A 21,268-nucleotide genomic window follows, 5' to 3' on the forward strand; every position below is an offset into this window, starting at 1 on the left:
GCCAGGGCTGCTGCTATCAACAGTGAATACCTTAGAAGCATTAGGCCTTCAGATTCAACAATGTGTCATTAGCTGTTTCAATGACTTTGCAATGCAAGCTTCTTGCTCAAAGGTACCAAATTTAATTATCTGGCAATTTCACTATGGTGGAAGTTTTTTATTATTTTTTTTAATCAATTTGTTGAACAAGTGATCTTATATACTGTTTTCACTCCTGAAATTATAGGATATGGACCAGGGAACCCTACTAAGTTCTAAAGACATAAAACAAACATTGTTCAAAAATGCAGAATATGGGGGAAGATGTCTTTAAGGATCAAAGAAGGAAGAAAGAAAGAAATTGGGGTTCATATTTTTTAGAGATTGGTTTTCAAATCTCTGTATTTTCAATGAGGTTTGCCAAGTGAGATGTTCAAGTTTTCATCTTTTTTTTTTCTTTTTTTTTTTTAATTTTCTGATCAACGTTTGAATAAGAGATTTCTATTCCTTGAGAGCTATCATGATCTATGTAATTTTACCTAAAAAGTGAAGATGTCTATTAATTAACGAAACTACTTTTTCTACATTCAATCGCCATAATGAAGGTGAGAATGTTTTGAGATATGTATTATCGGAGTCTATCAGATATACCTATACTATTATTATAGGCCCACCAATTAACTTATTGACTAAATTATTCATGTAATCCAACCAGCCAATGAGATTTGCAAGGCTTACATCATTTGTTTTAAGGTGGTGATAATGCCAACTTAACAATAATTATATTGGTAACTTAGACAATAAGATTGAGATTTTACCCTTCATAATCAATACATAATCTCATACTCAAGATATGGTCCCCGGATAATAAGATTGAGATTTTCTCCACTATGCCTTCAATTATTAAGTGAAATCAATCATTTTTATAAAATATATATATTTTTTTAGAAATAATCATTTCATAAAACTAGGTAAACATGCTTTGCACGTTGCTCCCGCCAAGTATGTATATATTTATATATGTAATGTGTCCACTCATATTTTTTTATTTTTTCTTAATGGTTAAGGAAGTGACTATTAGTGAATTTATATTTATGTTTTATTTTTTTTCTTAATGATTAAGAATGTTTAAAAAATGTTTAAAAAAAGTAAACAAAAAAAACTTATTTACACTAGTGTTCATATTTCAAGTGCATATTTGGTGTGTAACCTAGCTAGCATTGTCCAATATAGTATATGCAGATCATCAGAGGCTACCAACGTAATTTGACTTTCCCACATATAGGACCGGGACGTACACATTACACATTACACATTAATTTCATGGAGATCTACCATCTATAGATCAGAACTTTCGTTCATCAACAAGCTGATATATATATATATATATATGCAAAGAATGTCGTGCAAAGCCGTTAAAAAAATGCACGTAAGTTAGTGTTGGGTCTGTTAAGTCGAATGCAAAAACGGAAAGTAAATATTTCGTGACATATTCACTTAAACAGCTGGTTTGGAAAAAGATGAAATGAGATGGTTTTGAATAAAATATGAAAGTAAAAAAATATATTATTAGAATATTATTTTTCAATATTATTATTGTTTTAAAATTTGAAAAAGTTGAATTAAAATTTAAAAAAGTTGAATTATTTATTATATTTTATGTGAGAATTTGAAAATGTTGTAATGATGAGATCAGTGATAAAATATTTTCCAAATCTTAACATGGTCTATCTTTGTTATGGTATTTGAATGAATGAAATTATATTAGAAAGTACAAAAGCATAATATATAAGATTCAACGTAACTTGTGTAAAGGCTAGGTTGTTTACCGCGCAACTGTGATTAAGGAGAGTATGCCAATTGATGCTGAAAAACTCTACTTGCACCTGCGGTTGGAAACCCCACCCATCCCTTCACGTGTACAATAATAAAACGGTGCGTTGAAACATCACAGACGAAACACAAAACACCCCCATGAAAAACAGAATACAATACGAGAAAGCTAACTTGATGGAGGGATAGAGAAAGAGAGTGAGAGTTTTATAGAACAGTCGAGAAGGGTGGAGATACCCTGTGATGGTGGCTCACGGAGGCACGAGCTCTGTATAATGTGGGGAAATGTTAGGTTTCGTGATATTGACCAACGGTGGAGAAAAGAAGAGGAGAGGTGGCAGTTTAGGGGTCTTACCGAGATGGGCAAAGAGCCAGTGGTTAGAGCAGAAGTCGTTGGGGATAGAGACTGTGGGATGGAGGATATGCTGCAGCACAACACAACATAGATTAGCCGAGAGGGTGGTGGAGGACTGGGCTTCCGTGGTGGTTGGTAGAATGCTCTAGCTCGGAGTAGAAAAATAGAGTATGTTTCAGTCGACTATGGCGTGGAGTAATAGTGTGAGGTGGAGAACCTAGGCGGTGGTTGGGTTGTACTGGGTGGTGTTGTTCGGTTCTCCTCCAACGAAGGTTGTCGTTTGCGTGGGGCTGCTTCTAATTTGAGGACACGAAGGTGCTAGGCCGTGGGGGGGCTGGGCAATGGATGAAGTGAAGGGTTGGGCGTGGCTGCTGCAGTGTGGAGGAGGCTCCGAAGGTGGTGGTGAAAAGTTGTAGCGCACGATGAGGCTTATAAAGGATGATCCCTTGAATCAAGGAAGATCAATCAAGCTAAGCATAAGGCATGAAGCATGGTCGTAACAGTTAGAAAATCACAAAGGATTTATGACTTTGTTCGACTTTGTAACCAACAGAAATTTTAGCCACAATTTTAGTCTTCTTACTTAGAATAGAACATGTATACTTATCAGTGTATCAATTAGTGCATGAGTATACAATTGTTTTGTGAGCAACAAAGATTCTGTCCATATTCAATCTTCATCGGGGCTTTAGGCTCACGATTTGGCTATTTCACAAGGGTGGCGCTTCCGGCACTAGGGTAGTGCAGTGGCTTCGTCGTTGTGTTGGCGAATGAGGGAGGAGCATGCGGTTGTGGTTGCTGGGCATGGAGAATGAGACGGCATGGAGGAGTGCTCTTCGTTGAGCTTATAGACGGCACCAGTGGGTTTCATTTCGTTTCCCTCTCATTTTGTATTTTTTAGGCTCTCCATTGCAGTGCTTTCTCCAATCCGTATGTATTCATCCATAAAATCAACAGTTACTCTATACGCAAGCATTCTAAATGCATCAGTTATCTTTTGCGAGGAAGATAAACCGAATCTTCCATCATTTTCTCTTCTTTGGATGAAGTAGGACTCATAAGCCTCTACCTCATGTAGAATACGAAAAAACAGAGGACGACTCTTACAAAATCTCATTCGAAATAGATTCGAGAGATATACTAGTGCTTCTGCAAAATAGTCACAAAATAGCCGTTTGTGCCCTTGAATATGATAACACCGAATATACTTACGACATTTTCAATTGTGACGATGAGTTGATGTCGATCCGTCATCGTCATTAAGAACTTCCTCCAACTCATCTTCAGAGGATAAGTTAAGCATCAAGTTTTGAAAGAACGAACGAGTCATTTTAGAAGTAGTGGAAAATGAGAAATAGATTGCTACAAATTAACTACAACATTATCAGTAGGCCGAGCATCCGAAGAATTGCAAACAATGTCCTCACACCCGTCAACCCCAATCCACATAGCCTCAAACCAAAATAGCTTCCTTTTTCTCCGTAGTGTATAAACAAACCCACAAGTATCAAGGAGTAAACAATTATGATCGGAATGAGTAAGAGCAAAATTACTGACCTTTGTAGAGGGATGCTTGAGCATCCACTCAGGATTAGCTAGAAGTCTATCAAGCCTCTCCTGAATGAAAGCCTCCACTTCCCTCGTATTGGGCCATGTGAAAATAGCCCCCTCTATTCTTAAAATATGAAAGTTGAATCAATGAAATCCCTAAAATCCCGCATTTGCCATTCACAATGAATTCAACCACATTTGTTTTTCCAAATTAGACACCACTTCCTTAAAATCCCAAAAACATATCCAAGGAACAATCAGAGAGACCAAAATAGATTTTAACAATTTCCAAATGCCATTTTTGTGCCCAAATCAGTGAACCATGCATCAATATGGTATTTAGAATATGAGACAATTTCAAGATTAACATCCTGATGTCAAAAAAGCACAATGCCCCCACTATGGCCTTCACAGTTCACTGCTAAATACCTTGAAAACTGCAAAGTAAATTTTAAATTTTCTCCATCTTATGAATTAACGACTTTGTCTCCATCACAAACAACACTTTGGGAACTTCCTTTCGCACAACGTCACGAAGAACATGAAGTGCCCGTGGGTTGCCATGCCCATGAGAGTTCCAGCTCATTAGTTTCATGGTGATTGCCGGGGTCAAAAATCAGCCTCTACCGATAATACTTGCACTTCCACCAGACATCTATCATCAGAGGGACAAAGCCTCTTAGAATCAGTAGGGGACTTAACATCATCACAACCAACTAGCACATCATCAGTAGGGGCTCTTAAATGGAGTATTAGAAGAGGAAGACTTAGATGGAATTGGTTGAGTCACTTTGTCTTTTTGCTTGGGAGGAAGCTAACGACCATTACCCTCATCAAAACAGATTTAACTGTGGGCACAACAGTCCTCTCTGCCTCGTGTTGAACTGGCCCAATAATGAAAATTCCTTTCAGTGGTGAAGATGACAAGGGAATAGCATTAGACGCCTTCTCCACAAATGATATTGGAATCACGTTGCGCCCATAACCATGAATAAATGTAGAGGGACTAAGCAATTCATCTGAAATTGGGGGAATTAGCCGTGTAAAGGAATATTGTTGTGATGCCATAACTGGTGAAGAAAGGCCCACAATCCAAGTCTGATCCACCTGACAAACCAACCGGCCCAAGCCCACTTCGAGACAAAATTGAAGGCTCTTGGTCTTTCTCCTTCCAAGCTAACTTTGAACATTTTAAATGAAGAACCAACGTAATCTTCATCGATAACTGTAAAAACATTCTTCCCTGATAACCGCTCAACGCCGCTCTGTTTGAGTATGCCATGGCATGCGAGGAACTACCAGAAGAAGAAGAATCACCTTTCGTAGATAACATTTGATGAGCTTTTACATCCCTTCTGCGAGTAAACCTGCCCACATTCAACAATAAATTCCCATCCACAAGTAACCAAGCCCCATATGGGAAGCCTTCTTTCTCAAATTGTACGTGATATGTGAATTGCCCATCATTCACAGTCCCTATCCGAATGCCCCAATTTGCCACAACTGTAACAAAAGGTCGGTAACTTCTCATATTTTAAGTGAATCTAAACTATCTCAAATTTGCATAAACACAGACGTTTAATGCGTGGAAGAGGCTGATGGATATCCAAATTAACACGGACTCTACAGAATTCTCCCTAGGCCAGTGTTGATTTTGGTAAATCGATATTCTCCACTTTTCCAATCCAATGATACGGATTACCAAAGTATTCATGCAATTCAACAGCAAATCATAAAGCCTAATCCAAAAATATGCATAATGTAGGCAAATAGTAGAAATCTGGCAATTTCTATCATAATCCCGCATCAGTACGAGACTTTTATAAAAAAATCATGGACCATGTCGAAGAACACGAGCTTTATGCGCAGTCTCTATAAACTGTGCCAGAAATAAACTCAGGAGATGGTTCGGCAACCATGATTTCCTCAGATTCTATTGCGGACAACTATAACTTGTCAATACTGAGTAATAAATCTTATGCCATTACAGAAATAGAGAATGCCCACAACAGGGCAAATACAGGAAAGTAAAACTTGTATGTTGAACAAGAAAATACTCCCAAGTAAAAACCGCCAGAGCATTTTACTAAGAGAGAGTTTATTAAGTGCAATTGATTGGGTTGTGTACGTGGTCTTTCTTGATCATCACGTACGTACGTCAAGAAAACTCTACAAGCAAGCCATGCAAGAAAAACTCTACAAGCTGATGCAAGCTCATCATGATCAGTACAACAGGCATGGCTTGGCTTGTTGCGTCAAGGAGATTATAAATTTCTTAAGACTACGTACCGTATATACGTACCTCAATTATTCTAATTTTTTGTTTTATTTATGCATGTCTCTCTTCCCTAGCTAGCATTTGATCATGTCTTCCAAAAGTATTTTTTTCACGCACAATACATTCAGTTTTAAATTAGCTCAAATAAATTTCTCGGTCGTGACAGTCAAAGGTTGTGTGTGTATATATATATATATATATATATATATATATACACACACTAACTAGGTCAAAGCAACGTGCAAAGCATGTTTGTCTAGTTAGATCAAACAGTTGTTTTACAAAAATTATATAATTTTTACAAAATATGTAAAAATAGTTGATGGCATATATAACTTAGAAGACATTGCTTCAACTTTTATACAAGTAATATAATTAATATAATATTACAAAGGAACTTTAACAAACAAATTAACTACTACGATCAGTACTTTAACAAGATGATTGAGTTTGCATCATTAAGATGATAATGGTATTTAATGGCGTGTTTTGGGCCAAATGAGATTTATTTCTCATTTTTCCTATATATTTTGGCTTTGTATTATATTTTGCTAGATAACTGTATAACCTCGTTGAGAATATTTCACTGTTGTGGTTCTTTTTATAAAATTCTGGTACTTATGATTACTAAGTTGTGAAATTTATGATTTGAATAGTCAGATACTCCGATAATTTCATCTCATTTTATCTTAATATCTAAACGTAAACAATTTTTAATTTCAAATTTTTAATTTTTTCATTCAATCAGTATTTAATCATTACAACTTTGTCAAACTTTCAAATAAAACACAAAAAATTAATTTAACTTTTTTAAATACCAAAACAAAAATTATATTCCAAGAATATTTTAACTCTATAATATTTTTATTCAATTTTTTTTTCCTATTTTTCAAAACTCTATAAACATCTTAACTTAAACCATTTTATTACTATTCGCAAATCAATTTACTACTATTTACAGATCATCTCATCTCATCTCACTATCCAAACCAGACCTAACTACTCCACATTAAAAATGAAAATTTTCACTATGAAAATATTGCCAAAAAAGAAAAAAATTAATTTTTAAATAATATCAAGTTTTAAGTCACTACCCGAATAATATAAGATATATTGTGTTGAAGAGGTAAAAAAACAATTTAAATTTCAGATTTGAAATAGGAGACCTTAATTTAAGGCTAGAAACAAAGATCACGACATACTTGCCAGAAAAGACATTAATTTTTAAATTAGTCGGATGTACAATTACAAGGCACATACGCGTAGTTCTACAGGTATTTCTGAATATTATCAAGGTATTAGTTTTAGACCATCATCTAAGAATCTGATAACTCAGCATCTTTAAATTCACAATTTCTTCTTGAAAATACAGGTTGGTCCATGTTGCAGCTCGTAACTTTTAACAAAAAATATCAAGGTTTTGAATACCATGCCAAATCGGCCGGTATTTATTGTGTTGGAATAGTAACCTGTGCGAGAAAGATAGGGGCTTCATACCGGATTAAATATCAGTCATTTCGATGCGTTTCGGTCAATACCGGCCAGATTTCGATGTACCAGTCGAAATTTTGTATTTTTAGTGTATTTTTATAATTTCACTATATTTCTCACACCTTAAGACTATTTTCTTAACTTTTTTTAATTCTCTTTTCTCAAGAATTAAAAATTAAATCTTACTCCCATTTTCGTGATGAAAATAAGTGATTATTTTTTTTAATAATTGGATTGAGAACTTAGAAGTATTAATGAGTTTTATAAATATGTGTTTTAATTTTTCAAGACTTACATTGATGTTATTTTGAAATATAATTTATACATATATAATTAATTTATCTATATATAAGCTATATAAAAATAGTTTTGATATGAAAATATTTTATTACAGTACCTTAACCAAACGATCTTCAAAACGGTATTAAGAACTTTGAAAAGATATATATAAATATATATATATATATATTAAAGTGTTTAAAAGCTTTAATTAATAGTATTCCATTCTAAATGTCCAAACAAATACATTCTGCACCTGGAGATTATCATTTTTTTTAATAAAGTTATATATATATTTTTTTACTGTTTCCCTGCAAGGCAATTATGCACTCGCACGCACAAAAAGTTGTAGAGAGAGAGGAACAAAATGCGGTCATTATGTAGATTGTTGCCATTAACTTTAACGAAAAAACAAAAACAAAAACATTAAAACAAGATCAATTTCTGTCTCATATCTGTAATGTGCCCACTCATATTTTTTTGTTTTTTCTTAATAGTTAAAGAAATGACTATTAGTGAATTTCTATTTATATTTTATTTTTCTTAATGATTAAGAATGTTTAAAAAATGCCTAAAAAATGTAAACAAAAAAAAATTACTTACACTAGTGTTCATATTTAAAGTGCATATTTGGTGTGTAACCTAGAATTGTCCTATATAGTATATGCAGATCATCAGAGGCTACCAACGTAATTTGACTTTCCTATATATAGGACCGGGACGTACACGTTACAAATTAATTTCATGGGGATCTTCCATCTATAGATCAGAACTTTCGTTGCTACATATACATACATATATATGTGTGTGCGTGTGTGTGCGTGTGTGTGTGTGCGTATAGAGAATGTCGTGCAAAGCTGTTAAAAAAATGGTGTACGTTAGTGTTGGGTCTGTTATGTTGAATGCAAAAACGGAAATTAGATCTTTCGTGACATATTCTACTTAAAAGGTTGGTTTGGATTCAAAGATGAAATGAGATGGTTTTAAATGAAAGATGAAAGTAGAAAAAAATATTATTAGAGTATTATTTTTTAATATTATTATTGTTTTACGATTTGATAAAATTGAATTAAAATCTGAAAAAGTTAAATTATTTATTATATTTTGTGTGAGAATTTGATAAAGTTATAATGATGAGATCAGAAATAAAACATTTTCCAAATTCAAACGTGGCCTATCTTTGTTATGGTATTTTAATGAATGAAATTCTATTAGAAAGTACAGAAGCATATTGTATAAGATTCCACATAACTTGTGTAAATGCCGGATTGTTTACCGCACAACTGTGATTAAGGAGAGTACGCCAATTGATGCTGAAAAAAATGGTGTGTTGAAACATCATAGACGAAACACGAAACACCCCCCTGAAAAAGAGAATACGATAAGATAAAGCTAACTTGAGGGAGGGACCAAGAAAGAGAGTGAGAGTTTTACAGAACAGTCGAGAAGGGTGGAGATACCTTGTGATGGTGGCTCACGGAGGTACAAGCTCTGTATAATGGGGGGAAAGGTTAGGTTTCGTGATATTGACCAACAGTGGAGAGAAGAAGAGGAGAGGTGGCAGTTTGGGGGACTTACCGAGAGGGGTAAAGAGCCAGTGGTTAGAGCAGAAGTCGTCAGGGTTAGAGATTGCGAGATGGAGGATATGCGGTGGCACATTAAAACATGGAGTAGCCGAGAGGGTGGTGGAGGACTGGGCTTCCGTGGTGGTTGGCAGAATGCTCTGGCTCAGAGTAGAAAAACAGAGTATGTTTCAGTCAACTGTGGCATGGAGTAACAGTGTGAGGTGGAGGCCCTAGGCGGTGGTTGGTGGTTCTTGGTGCAAGGTGGTAACGACAAGGAGGAGCTTGGGCAATACTGGGTGGTGTTGTTTGGTTCTCCTCCAACGAAGGTTGACGTGTGCGTGGGGCTGCTTCTCATTTGAGGACACTAAGGTGCTGGGTCGTGGGGGGGCTGGGCAGTGGACTAAGTGAAGGGCTGGGCGTGGCTGCTGCGGTGTGGAGGAGGCTTCGAAGGTGGTGGTGAAAAGTTGTGGCGCATTGTGGGGCTTATAAAGGATGATCCCTTGAATCAAGGAAGATCAATCAAGCTAAGCATCAGGCATGAAGCACGGTTGTAACAGTTAGAAAATCACAAAAGATTTATGACTTTGTTTGACGCAGTAACCAACAGAAATTTTAGCCACAATTTTAGTCTTTGTAGTTAGAATAGAACCTGTATACTTATCAGTGTATCATTTAGTGTGTGAAAATACAATTGTTTTGTGAGCAACAAAGAGTCTGTCCATATTCAATCTTCATCGAGGCTTTGGGCTCACGATTTGGCTATTTCACAAGGGTGGTGCTTCCGGCGCTAGGGTGGTGCAATGGCTTCGTCATTGTGTTGGCGAATGAGGAACGAGCACGAGGGCACGGAGAATGAGACGGCGTGGACGAGTACTCGTCTTCGAGCTTATAGACGGCACCAATGGGTTTCATTTCGTTTCCCTCTCATTTTGTGTTTTTTATGTTTTTTTTTTTAATTATGTCACTATGTCAGCCGATTCCCCCAAAGGTACCCAACCCCGTGTACCTATAGCAAAGCTGATTGATGCTACTCTCTCTCTCTCTTTGTGGATCTAGAAATTGCATATTTATGTTCAAATATTCTATCCAAAGTTTTAAATACTGTTTCGGTGACTGCTTCGATTAAAATATTTGAACAAAATATTTCGATACCAGTACTGTTTCGGATATTGTTTTGGAATAGTCTATATATAATAAATTAATTATATATGTATAAATTATATTTCAAAATAACATCAATGCAAGTCTTAAAAAGTTAAAATACATATTTATAAAACTCAATAATATTTCTATGTTTTCAATCCGACTATTAAAAAAAATAATAACTCATCTTCATCACGAAAAGGGTTTAGGGATTTGATTTTCAGTTCTCGAGAAAAATAGATTAAAAAAAATTAAGAAAATTATCTTCAGATGTAAGAATTAGAGTTAAAATTATGAAAAAGTCAAACTTTTTATATAAACTACAAAAATCCACTAATTTTGACCGGTATACCGAAACCGGCCAATATTGACGGAAATATATCGGTATTTGATCCGATACCAAATGCATATATTTCCTGTACCACTCACTACCCAGCCGGTACGGCACGTTATTTAAGACTCTGATTCTACCACTTTCAAAGTTAATGGCCAGTCATGTCTGACCGCCGCCGCCAGGTTGAGATAAGATTTGGCTCATTTGGGGTTTAAAACTGAATAAATTTCCTTTAATTTGTTAATGTTGGCTTACCTACTGTCTATTATCTACGTGAAAAGTTCTTCACTTCTTTGAATTCCCTAACATCTATTTATTTTTTCTTGGTTTTTTAAAAAGTTAATCTTCTCTAACAGACAAGTCTAACGACCGGGAGTACAAGAGATGATCATGAACCATATGAAGAGGAAGCATAGAAGATGGTAAAATGAACACAACACATTTACAAGAAGAGAAAAAGGTAATTCGAATGTTCAGATAGAATTTGGAAAGAATTGAATAATATTGTACGTAAAATAAATTAATGAATATGAATGGAAAAAAAAGCAATACATGTGTGATCGATGATCAGTGATCATATATATATCAAATCATCAAACGAAGATCGACTTTAGGAGCCATCTTCCCAAATAATAACTTCAAATCATTCTCCAAGGGTGTCAAGTTCAAGTCCAAGCTGCAGACAACCCTCGTACTGTTAGATCTCTTCATCAGCACCGGCACTTTGGCGTGATCTAGAGGATTCAGAATGGAAGCTGATAACCCTTCATTCGCTCTATGCCGCTTCATATGCCCACCCAAAGCCTGCCCCATGGAGAACGTCTGTCCACATATCGAGCACTCATGCATCTTGGGTTTTTTATTCCCTGCAGAATTACTCTGCAACTTGGTTTGATCCTCGTGTTCTTCCCCCATCAATCTTGGCTTCTTGTGGCTGGCTCGGTGGCCACCCAGCGCTTGGAATGATGAAAACTGACGGTTGCATGTCTTGCATTCGAAGACTTGAACCGGAAGTGGACATGTTTTGGGCATTGTATCTGCTAAGCCGCGGCCATGAGACAGCAGCATCAGACACTTCGCCATCATGTCGTCTAAGCCGTCTTTATTCCCTACATCTTCTGATCTCATTCTCTTCATGGCCATCTAAAGAGGACGTATCTAACGTTCGTTGGGGACTCTTTAAGTGATTGTAGGCTGAACTTGATAACGTACTTTTACTGGTATGGAAACTTTGAACTGCACATATGTATGAGGAAGAAAGAGGCTGCAGCTTTGGTATTTAAAGATGAGGGGAGTTTGAAGGCCGGTGCGGTTTATTTGACTATGTCTTTTAAGGAATCATGTAAGGTGTTGGGTACGTAATTTCTAGCAGGAGGAAACTTTAGACTATTTGTTTGACTGGATCCACACTTTGTATATATGATAAGAAAGGTAATCAGGGGATGGTATCTCCACGAGAAAGTGTTATATTTTGGTACGCGTCGGCCGCTACCCATTCAGGAAGTCTCGTAGCTCAAGCGAAAAGTCGCTTTTATTTTTCTTGCGAGCTAAAATTACAAATCCACAGGAGCGCGGCCATGCACTGCCTGTGGAGGCCGCTGGATCGTATCAATCTGGGCCACATTATGTACGATGATCTAAATAAATCATATCATCACTCATGTTATTCTTAATTAAACAAGAATAGCACGGCACGGCTGCACGAGGACCTAAGCCTAAATTGATCATAAACCATAACAAAGGGTACTGTTTGACCGAATTTACCTCAAATATATAACACGTTCGTTCTATCAGGACATAATTGACGCCGTGCATGCAGCATGCATGAATTAATATATATTTCTAATAAAATAAGGTTGCCCTCTCGAAAATAGATCATTTTTTGTTATTCCATGCACTATATTATATACAAGTGTGTCTAGATAATTACCCAAATTCCGGTAAGCGAAATATATAAGAAAAATGATACTATGACTCCTAAATATATCCACTCGTGTATTTTAATTTTTTTTAAATTTTTTATTTTAATGATTAAGGAAGTGATGACTATTAATGAATTTATATTTTTTTTTATTTTTTTAATGATTAAGTATGTTTAAAAAATAAAAGAAAAAAAATCTATTTACACTGGTGTGCAATATATTTGAAATGCACATTTGGTAGAAAAGTTTTTTTTTTCTCTTTTTTCTTTTCACATTTTTTCACATATTTAAATATATTTAAAAAATAAAAAAAAATACATCAATACATTTAAAATCACTTCTTTAATCACTAAATAAAAAAAATTAACCAACAGTCAGATAGAGGTGTCAAACAAAGTGGACATAATAGTATTTTCCTTGTCCAATATATAGTAGTTTGGCGTACGTGGATGCGATTTTGGTCACCAAAGGCCGGTAGTATTTTGGCATTCATAAATAGTCATTTTTTGAACCATTAAGAAAAAATAAATAAAAATAAAGTAAAATAAAGAAGCGGTCAAAATGATGGGGGCAAAATGATGGGGCCATTTAGCATTTATCTTTGGTATATATACAAGAGAAGTAATATTATTACGTACAGTCGTGAAGTGCACATGAAATCTTGCGCAATCTTTTTGCAAATATCATAAGAAATTATATTTACAGTCGTGGAGTGTGTAAACGCTGTACATCTCTTTGAAAAAATAAATAAACGAGACCGGTCATATGAAAAAAAATAAAAATTTTAGTTGGCCGTCCAGCGTTTATTGTTGGTCATACTACTAGTGCAATTTATTTTTCTTTTTTATTTCAACCATTTTTAAACATGTTTAAATATTTAAGAAAAATATAAAAATTCACAAATAGTTATTTTTTAAATTATTAAGTAAAAAAATAAAATAAAAAAAATATATATATGAATGATCAAAATCATGTGACAAAATGACGAGGTAAGTTAGCATTTTTCTAAAAAAACATAAATAAGAAAATAAAAGTCGGAAAAAAAGGAGGGGAAGAGAGAGGTTGGACACACTAGATCAGGACATGAGGTTGGTCCTGTTGGATAAGATGTCGGATAAAATAAATTTTTTCGAGCCGCTACAAGCCTACACCGAACACTAATGTATGTAAATATCATTATATTATATATATATATATATATATAGTGACGTGCACGTGCAGGAATCGCGTCAAAAATAATTCTTTTTTCTTTATAAAAAAATAATTCTACAAGCAAGTCATTCTAAACCCACTACAAGAAAACTGCTTATTTGCGACCAGTTAATTCCAACGAAATGACTATTTGTAACTAAAATTAGTTACAAAAAGTCTTTTAATCGCAATAAATTAGTCGCAAAAGTCTATTTTTCTTGTAGTGACCAATGACTAATACTCTAAAATATTAATTAATATGATGTAACTTGTAATTACAATATGCGGAATGTCATTTTATTTTAAATATAATATAGTAGAACAAGTACTTGTAAATATGGTCTTGAAGACAAGCTAGCAGTAGTACTAGAATTAATCCAATCATGTGTCATGTTGGATAGGAATTTCCAGCTAATTGGTTGGTCACGATCAGGCCCAGTCAACCGATCGAAGTCATCTTTGGCTGGTGTCGTGCGTAAGTGCTCAGATCGAAAAAGAGCACGCCATGTTCATGTTCTTAATTAATTTCTGCAAGTTGTTTTTCGTGGCAGATACCGTCCAACTTGTGAATATTCATAATGCATGTAGTACTTAATTGCCTGCAGGTTCGTTAATTAAATTTTCCTAGCTGTTTGAATGGAATTCAATCTGAACACATGTTGAGACAAGAAAGCTTGAGTAAGAAGCATATATAATATATCACCTGCTAAAGTACTGGAGACCTGTCCAATATTTATAAGAACATCCTCATTTTCACGCAACTTCTATTACCTCCTGAGTCCTGACCCAGCTGATTGAGGAGAAAAGTAGTCGAATTGGAGGGTTCTTTTACCCCATGTCACTACAAGAAAAATGGGCTTTTGTGGCCATTTAATTGCGGCGAAAACGTTATTTGTGATCAAAACAGTCTCATTTTGACTGTAAATAGTCATTTCGCTGGAATTAAATGGCCACAAATAAGCAGTTTTCTTGTAGTGTGTGGATATATCTCTTGAGAAAAAAAAAACAAAAAAAGAGTCAAATTGGAAATTAATTACGGGACTAGATCATAAATTCAGAGCCACCTCAAGCGGAAATGGCCGGTCACTAACTGGCCAGTACCCCCCACACACACATATATATACGTACTAATATTGAGAGAGAGCCAAGCCATATATGCCTGCATACAAGCATTGATAAATGGACATGAGAAAGTTGGGAAACATTGAAGCGAAAGGACAGTACGTATGTAAAAGAAATATTTAATTAAATGAGATAAAATGATGTGTTGGGTTTGTAGAGCCTAGTTTATTCTTATGGCGGCCCGATTTAATGAGCCCACTTGACAATGATTTGTTACAATTTATTTTGTGAATTTTCAATGAGGTTTATGCCTAATGGAAACAAACTTGGACAAGCCTTGTGGGGGTCCAAGGGTGAAAGCTCTGGAAATTTTTTTTGACTTAGTTTGTAACTCAAGAAACGCTAAACAAAAAATTTGCTCAACGTTTACGTGAGAGGTTGCTTAAGTAAAACTCACATAGAGAGTTCACTCAAGCGAACAACTTAGTAATTGTGAAATTAGGATTTACACCATACAATCCTATAAATTTTATTATGAGCAATATAGCTGGTCTAGAATAGTGTATTTTGTTATTCCTCAAATAAAAAAATCATCCAGAACTTTATGGACGTAGGTATGTTGCCGAATTATGTAAATATTTGCGTCGTGTGATTGAGTTCTTATTTTACTTACTTGTCTGTCATCCTTTTTTCAAATGTCAAGTAAAGATTTGAACTTAATTAAGATTTCTACTTAATTTATATTATGCAAAATCATCATTTATTTCAAAAACTTAAAATTTGAACCGATAAAAAGAGGCTGCTCATGTAATCAATTGCATTATATATATATATATATATATATTCTTAACTCATAAGTTTTGCATAGAAGGGACACAGCTCACAATCTGTTCTCAATAAGATGTAACAATTTTCCATAGAAGCGTGTGCATGCATGCGGTGCAAGTTGCAATTTCTTAACACTAATCTGAACGACAAAATTGGAGTAATAACAACTGAAAATTATATGCAGATAGGTACGTTGCTGATGTAATTTGATTTTCGCATAAGACACGTTATGATGTATCGAGAAAGAAAAAATGTACGTAGAAATACGCTACACATGCAAAGCAATGACGCCGTGCATGCAAAACCTATATAAAAAAAACAAAAAAAGCGGTGATCGCGCGTTGTTCGATGACTGCAAAAATGGAAAGTTGTAGTACAAGGGAAGTTTCCTAGAAGATCAGTAATGTTGTCTCCCACCCAGCAGTCATTGTTGGGTTTAGGCAAAATATGTATTTTATTTTTTTTATTTTTTATTTTTTTATTTTTATATTTTTTTTAAAAATAACAAAAATTAATATATTAATAATTATTTTTTTAATTAATAGCGTTGCATGCAAGATACGAGCTGGTACGTAGGGGCCTGTATATACTCTAGTAGATCTTTTATGACATGTGCCTGAAAGTCATAATATATTAATATACGCGGAATTAGTTTAGTTCTAAAATATAGATATATGAATGAAATTCAATTCAGAATAAAAGAAGCGTGTAGAAGATACGTCTAAATTCCACGTAACTTCCGCAAAAGGCTTATGTTTACCTCTCGACCAGCTTGATTGCGAAGAGTACGCAAATTGATGATACTCTCTCTCTCTCTCTCTATAAATAATATATATATATATATTATATTCTAAAAGAATAAAAATCAGAAATTACAATATATGTTCTTAGATATTCTACCACCTTCAAAGTTAATATATGGTCAGTGTCTGACCGCCGCATTACTCTATGGTGGTTTTTTCTTTAATAAAAATAAAATCTCTTTGCAGAAATTGATGGAAGCCAGGCAAGCATTTTCAGGTTGAGATGATAAGAGTATTAGTATTGGTTTTATTAAATTTATCTTTAAAATTTGATAAAAAGTACATATTTTTCATAAATTCAAAACTTCCTTATTCAAAACTCTACATTAAATTAGCCATTAGATTCATCAAAATAATAATATAATATTATTTTTTAATAATAATTTTTTTAATTTTTTTTTTTTATATTTTACAATTACACTAACCATATATACATTAATATGGCCAGAAAATAAAACCACCATGCAGTAGTGTTAGTAAAAAAGGTACTCAAAAGAAAAGATGAAAGAATTACATTACACAAATTATAGGAAATGTAAGAAATATAATTTATAATAAAATAATAGAAATAGAGAATGAATAGTGGATCTTCAAATATAGAGATGAAGATGAAGGTACTATAGCTCAAAGCTTGAGCTTTGATAGTATACAGAATCCAATGCCAGCATTTTAACCCCCAAATCATCAAATTTTGATGAAAATTTCTTTTTGATGAAACCAATGTTGATGCTCTAAGATTGGCCCATTTAGGGTTAAAAAATTATCCATATATTTCCTCTGTTGTTTGGTTTACCTACTATCTATCGTCTACGTACGTGGAAAGCTCTTTGAACTCCTAACATCTATTTATTTTTTCTTGGTTCCTTAAAAAGAAGAGGTTCGGATTCAGAAATGAGTTGAGATGAGTTGAGATGGTTTATGAATAGTAGAATAAAAGTTGAATTATTTATTATATTTGGTGTTGGAATTTGGTAAAGTTGTTTTGGTATTTAAAAAAGTGGAATTGTTTATTATATTTTATGTGAGAATTTGAAAAAGTTGTAATGATGAGATGAGATTAGATGAGTTGAAATGAATTGAGATGAGTTTTGAATCCAAATATCTCCTATCTTCTCTTAGAACATTCTCATCCAGTTTCCTAAATTTTTTCCTAAGTTTTAGCTAAAAATGACACTCCCTATAATTTTATCTTAAATTTTACTCATCTTCAAAAAAATCTTCTACATCTCATTCCCTATCATTTATCTATTTTATTAAAATAATATTTTTCTATTCTTTCTTTATTACTTTTTTTTCTCTCACTTCCATTTACAAACTTAATTACTCAATATTTTTTCTTATGTTTTGAACTATTATTCTAGTGAATATTTTGAACAAAAATTTAAATTATTTTTTTACGGGTATGATAATATTTTTAAAATTAAATTTTTTATATTTAAGTAATTATTTAAATTATTTTTAGAATTATTATTTAAAACTATAATAAATATGTATGAGAGAATGTGTAGATGATTGGTAGAATGATTTATTTTATTTATTAGAATAAAACATTGATAAAAGATGATTTAGCGGATGAATAGTAATTTTCTATATTTGGAGAACTACTGTTCATCTCCTAAATCGAAATACTAAAATAGGAAATGAGATGGGAGGGAGTGTTTCATATTTTTCCTAAATAACGTCCTATAATTTGGGGTTTATTTTGTTCATTCTAGTTTATTCCAAACGTAAAGTTTGTTTTGTTTTTTAGTTTCTTCCGCCGTATATAAAGGTTTTTTAAATAAATTTGGGATAGGAGACACTGTTAAACATGTGTCCCTGACTCTTCAAAAAAAAAAATATAACATGAGTGAAATAGGCCGGCATGGGATGGGAATGTTAAGACCGGACCCAAGAGATGAACCAAGTCATGAAGAGAAAACATAGAAGATGGTAAACTTCAACTCAACACATAGAGAAACGCTAATTCATTAATGTTCAGATAGAATTTGGAAAGAACCGAAAGGTATTATATATACTGTACGTACATAAATATATATATATATTAACGAATATGAATGGGAAAAAAAAAATCAATACATGAGTGAGTGATCACATAATCAAATCATCAAACGAAGATCGACTTTAGGAGCCATCTTCCCAAATAATAACTTCAAATCATTCTCCAAGGGCGTCAAGTTCAAGTCCAAGCTGCAGACAACCCTCGTACTGTTAGATCTCTTCATCAGCATCGGCACTTTGGCGTGATCTACAGGATTCATAATAGAAGATAACCCTTCGTTCGCTCTATGCCGCCTCATATGCCCACCAAGAGCCTGGCCCATGGAGAACTTTTGCCCACATAGCGAGCACTCATGCATCTTGGGTTTGTTCCCAGAACTCTGCAATTTGGTCCGATCCACCTTGTGTTCTTCCCCCATTAATCTTGGCCTCTTGTGGCTGGCTCGGTGGCCACCCAGCGCTTGGAATGATGAAAACTGACGGTTGCATGTCTTGCACTCGAAGACATCAACCGGATGTGGACATGTTTTGGGCTTTGTATCTGTTGTTAAGCCGCCTCCATGAGACAGCAGCATCAGACACTTTGCCATGTCGTCTAAGCTGTCTTTATCCCCTACAATATCTTCTGATCTCATTCTCTTCATGGCCATCTAAAAAGGACGTATCTAAACGTTGGGGACTCTTTTATAAGCACGTAATTGTTAGCTAGCTGAACTTGATGAAGTAAGTTGCTGGTATGGAAACTTTGAACGGAAAATATGTATGAGGTAGACAGAGGCTGCAGCTTTGGTATTTATAGACGATCGAGGGGAGCTTGAAGGGTGTGGTTTATTCGATTATGTTTTTCAAGGAATAAAGGGTGTTGGGTTCCTCGTAAGAGGCAACTTTGACCATTCGTTTGACTGCTTCCACACTTGTATGCTAAGAAAAGCTACAGGATATTATCTCTTAATCGAGGTACCGTGTCGGCTGCTACACTTAATTGAGAAGTCTCGTTCTCATATTAACTCATGTGGAAAAGCGACTTTTATTTCTCTTTCCAGCTGCTGATAAATCTACAGGCGAGAGCTATATGACATATATGCCTACCACTATCCATTCAAGCTGCGCAGTTTTTTGTTCTTTTTCGAAATTTTATTTTTCATATTTTAATTAATTATTTTTAATCAAAATTTCCTTTTTTTTTTATTTGAATAGTTAATATAAAAAATTATTAAAAGTACAATATCACAACATAATTGAATGAATAAAGATGAAAAATTCAAGATGATCAAGACTAGTAACAATATTGTTTTTTTTTTTTCTAAATAATATAAAATAATCCTAATTAATCTGAAGTCTCAAAGCTTGTTTGGTTGCCAAAAGTGTCCTACGTGTGAGAATCCAATGCTAAAAGAAGGATAAGACTAAAATCCATTATTATAAAAGAAAAAAGGATACCTAATTGGCGAATTTTCATTTGCTTTTAATATTTCCAACAATAAGTTCTGACACTTTATACCCCCAACTTGATACTTCAATGCAATAGAGTATTGATGCGCACGTAACACATTTTTACAATATATTTCATAATAATATTGTAAGATAAGGATATTTTTATAAAATAATATTATTTTTATAAATGACTCGTTTGAATACAGAAACTATCTCATTTCAACTTATCATTATAATTTTTCTAAATTTTTACACAAAATATAATAAATAATTCTACTTTTTCAAATCTTAAAATAATAATAATAATATTTTAACAATATTTTATTTAATTTATATAAAATCATCTCATCTCATCTCACTATCTAAATGAGTCCAAAGTGTTTTACAAAATTACACATCATTTAACACATTGTTGTGAAATATATTGTGAAAAATGTTATGTATAAATCATTTTCCATTACAATATAGACCCTCCTTTTTTTTTTCTCCCTAAAACAAAATAGGTGACTAAGTTATAAGTGAGAATAATTTGGTTATTTCATGCCTAAAATCTAGGAAGATTATTCGTACATTGCAATTTAAGTTCAGAAGGATGCCAAATGCAGTCCAAAGTGATGATTTGAAGGATCAAATTTACAAATTCGACAATTTGTTTTATAGAAAGAATGTAGAAGGAAAGTCATGTGATCCAACCAAAAATAGGGATAAGTCATCAACAATTTATTTCATGTCAAATTTTAGGCGGGACTCAACAATTCAATTCATGTTAGAATTTTAGGCAGGACTTAAATTTAGAGGGATATAAATCTTTACCTACATTTAGATTGTGTTTAGATAGTGAGATATTTTCAGATATTCTATAAATAATATTGAAAAAATAATGATAGAATATTGAATAATAATAAAAAATAAATAAAAAATAATAATAAAATAATGAGATATTCTGAAAATACTTATTATCAATACCTAGACTAGACCTTACAGTCTAGAATGAGTAAATTTTTTAAATAGTATTAAATGTTGAATAAATCGTGTATGACTTATTTCAAGCATTTATATTTTTCACTTTAAATCATAAATTTTTGGTGAGATTTTTTAAGAATCTAATTTTAATAACCAAGATGGAATAATATAGATAGACACGAGCTTTTAGGAAAAAATTAATTGTTTTGTAAATAGTATAAGGTCTGTATATTGTAACTAATAACTAGTATAGAAT

At 33.6% G+C, this 21,268-nt stretch overlaps 2 protein-coding genes across 2 annotated transcripts; both read right to left on the bottom strand.

The window, feature by feature from the left end:
• Positions 1-11,313: 11,313 nt before the first annotated feature.
• Positions 11,314-12,052, bottom strand: LOC109006757 (zinc finger protein ZAT11-like). The gene has a single exon (XM_018986132.2). The coding sequence runs from the start codon at positions 11,949-11,951 to the stop codon at positions 11,394-11,396; it is 558 nt and encodes a 185-aa protein (XP_018841677.1). The 5' UTR covers positions 11,952-12,052; the 3' UTR covers positions 11,314-11,393.
• Positions 12,053-18,558: 6,506 nt separating this feature from the next.
• On the bottom strand, positions 18,559-19,373 carry LOC109006756 (zinc finger protein ZAT11). The gene has a single exon (XM_018986131.2). The coding sequence runs from the start codon at positions 19,263-19,265 to the stop codon at positions 18,714-18,716; it is 552 nt and encodes a 183-aa protein (XP_018841676.1). The 5' UTR covers positions 19,266-19,373; the 3' UTR covers positions 18,559-18,713.
• Positions 19,374-21,268: the final 1,895 nt, after the last annotated feature.

This window comes from Juglans regia, chromosome 4 (genome assembly GCF_001411555.2).
Source record: "Juglans regia cultivar Chandler chromosome 4, Walnut 2.0, whole genome shotgun sequence".
In the NCBI taxonomy this organism is placed as follows: Eukaryota; Viridiplantae; Streptophyta; class Magnoliopsida; order Fagales; family Juglandaceae; genus Juglans; species Juglans regia.

Coding starts and splice junctions, on each gene's coding strand:
- LOC109006757 (XM_018986132.2), bottom strand. CDS start 11,951: ATGGCCATGAAGAGAATGAGATCAGAAGATGTAGGGAATAAAGACGGC.
- LOC109006756 (XM_018986131.2), bottom strand. CDS start 19,265: ATGGCCATGAAGAGAATGAGATCAGAAGATATTGTAGGGGATAAAGAC.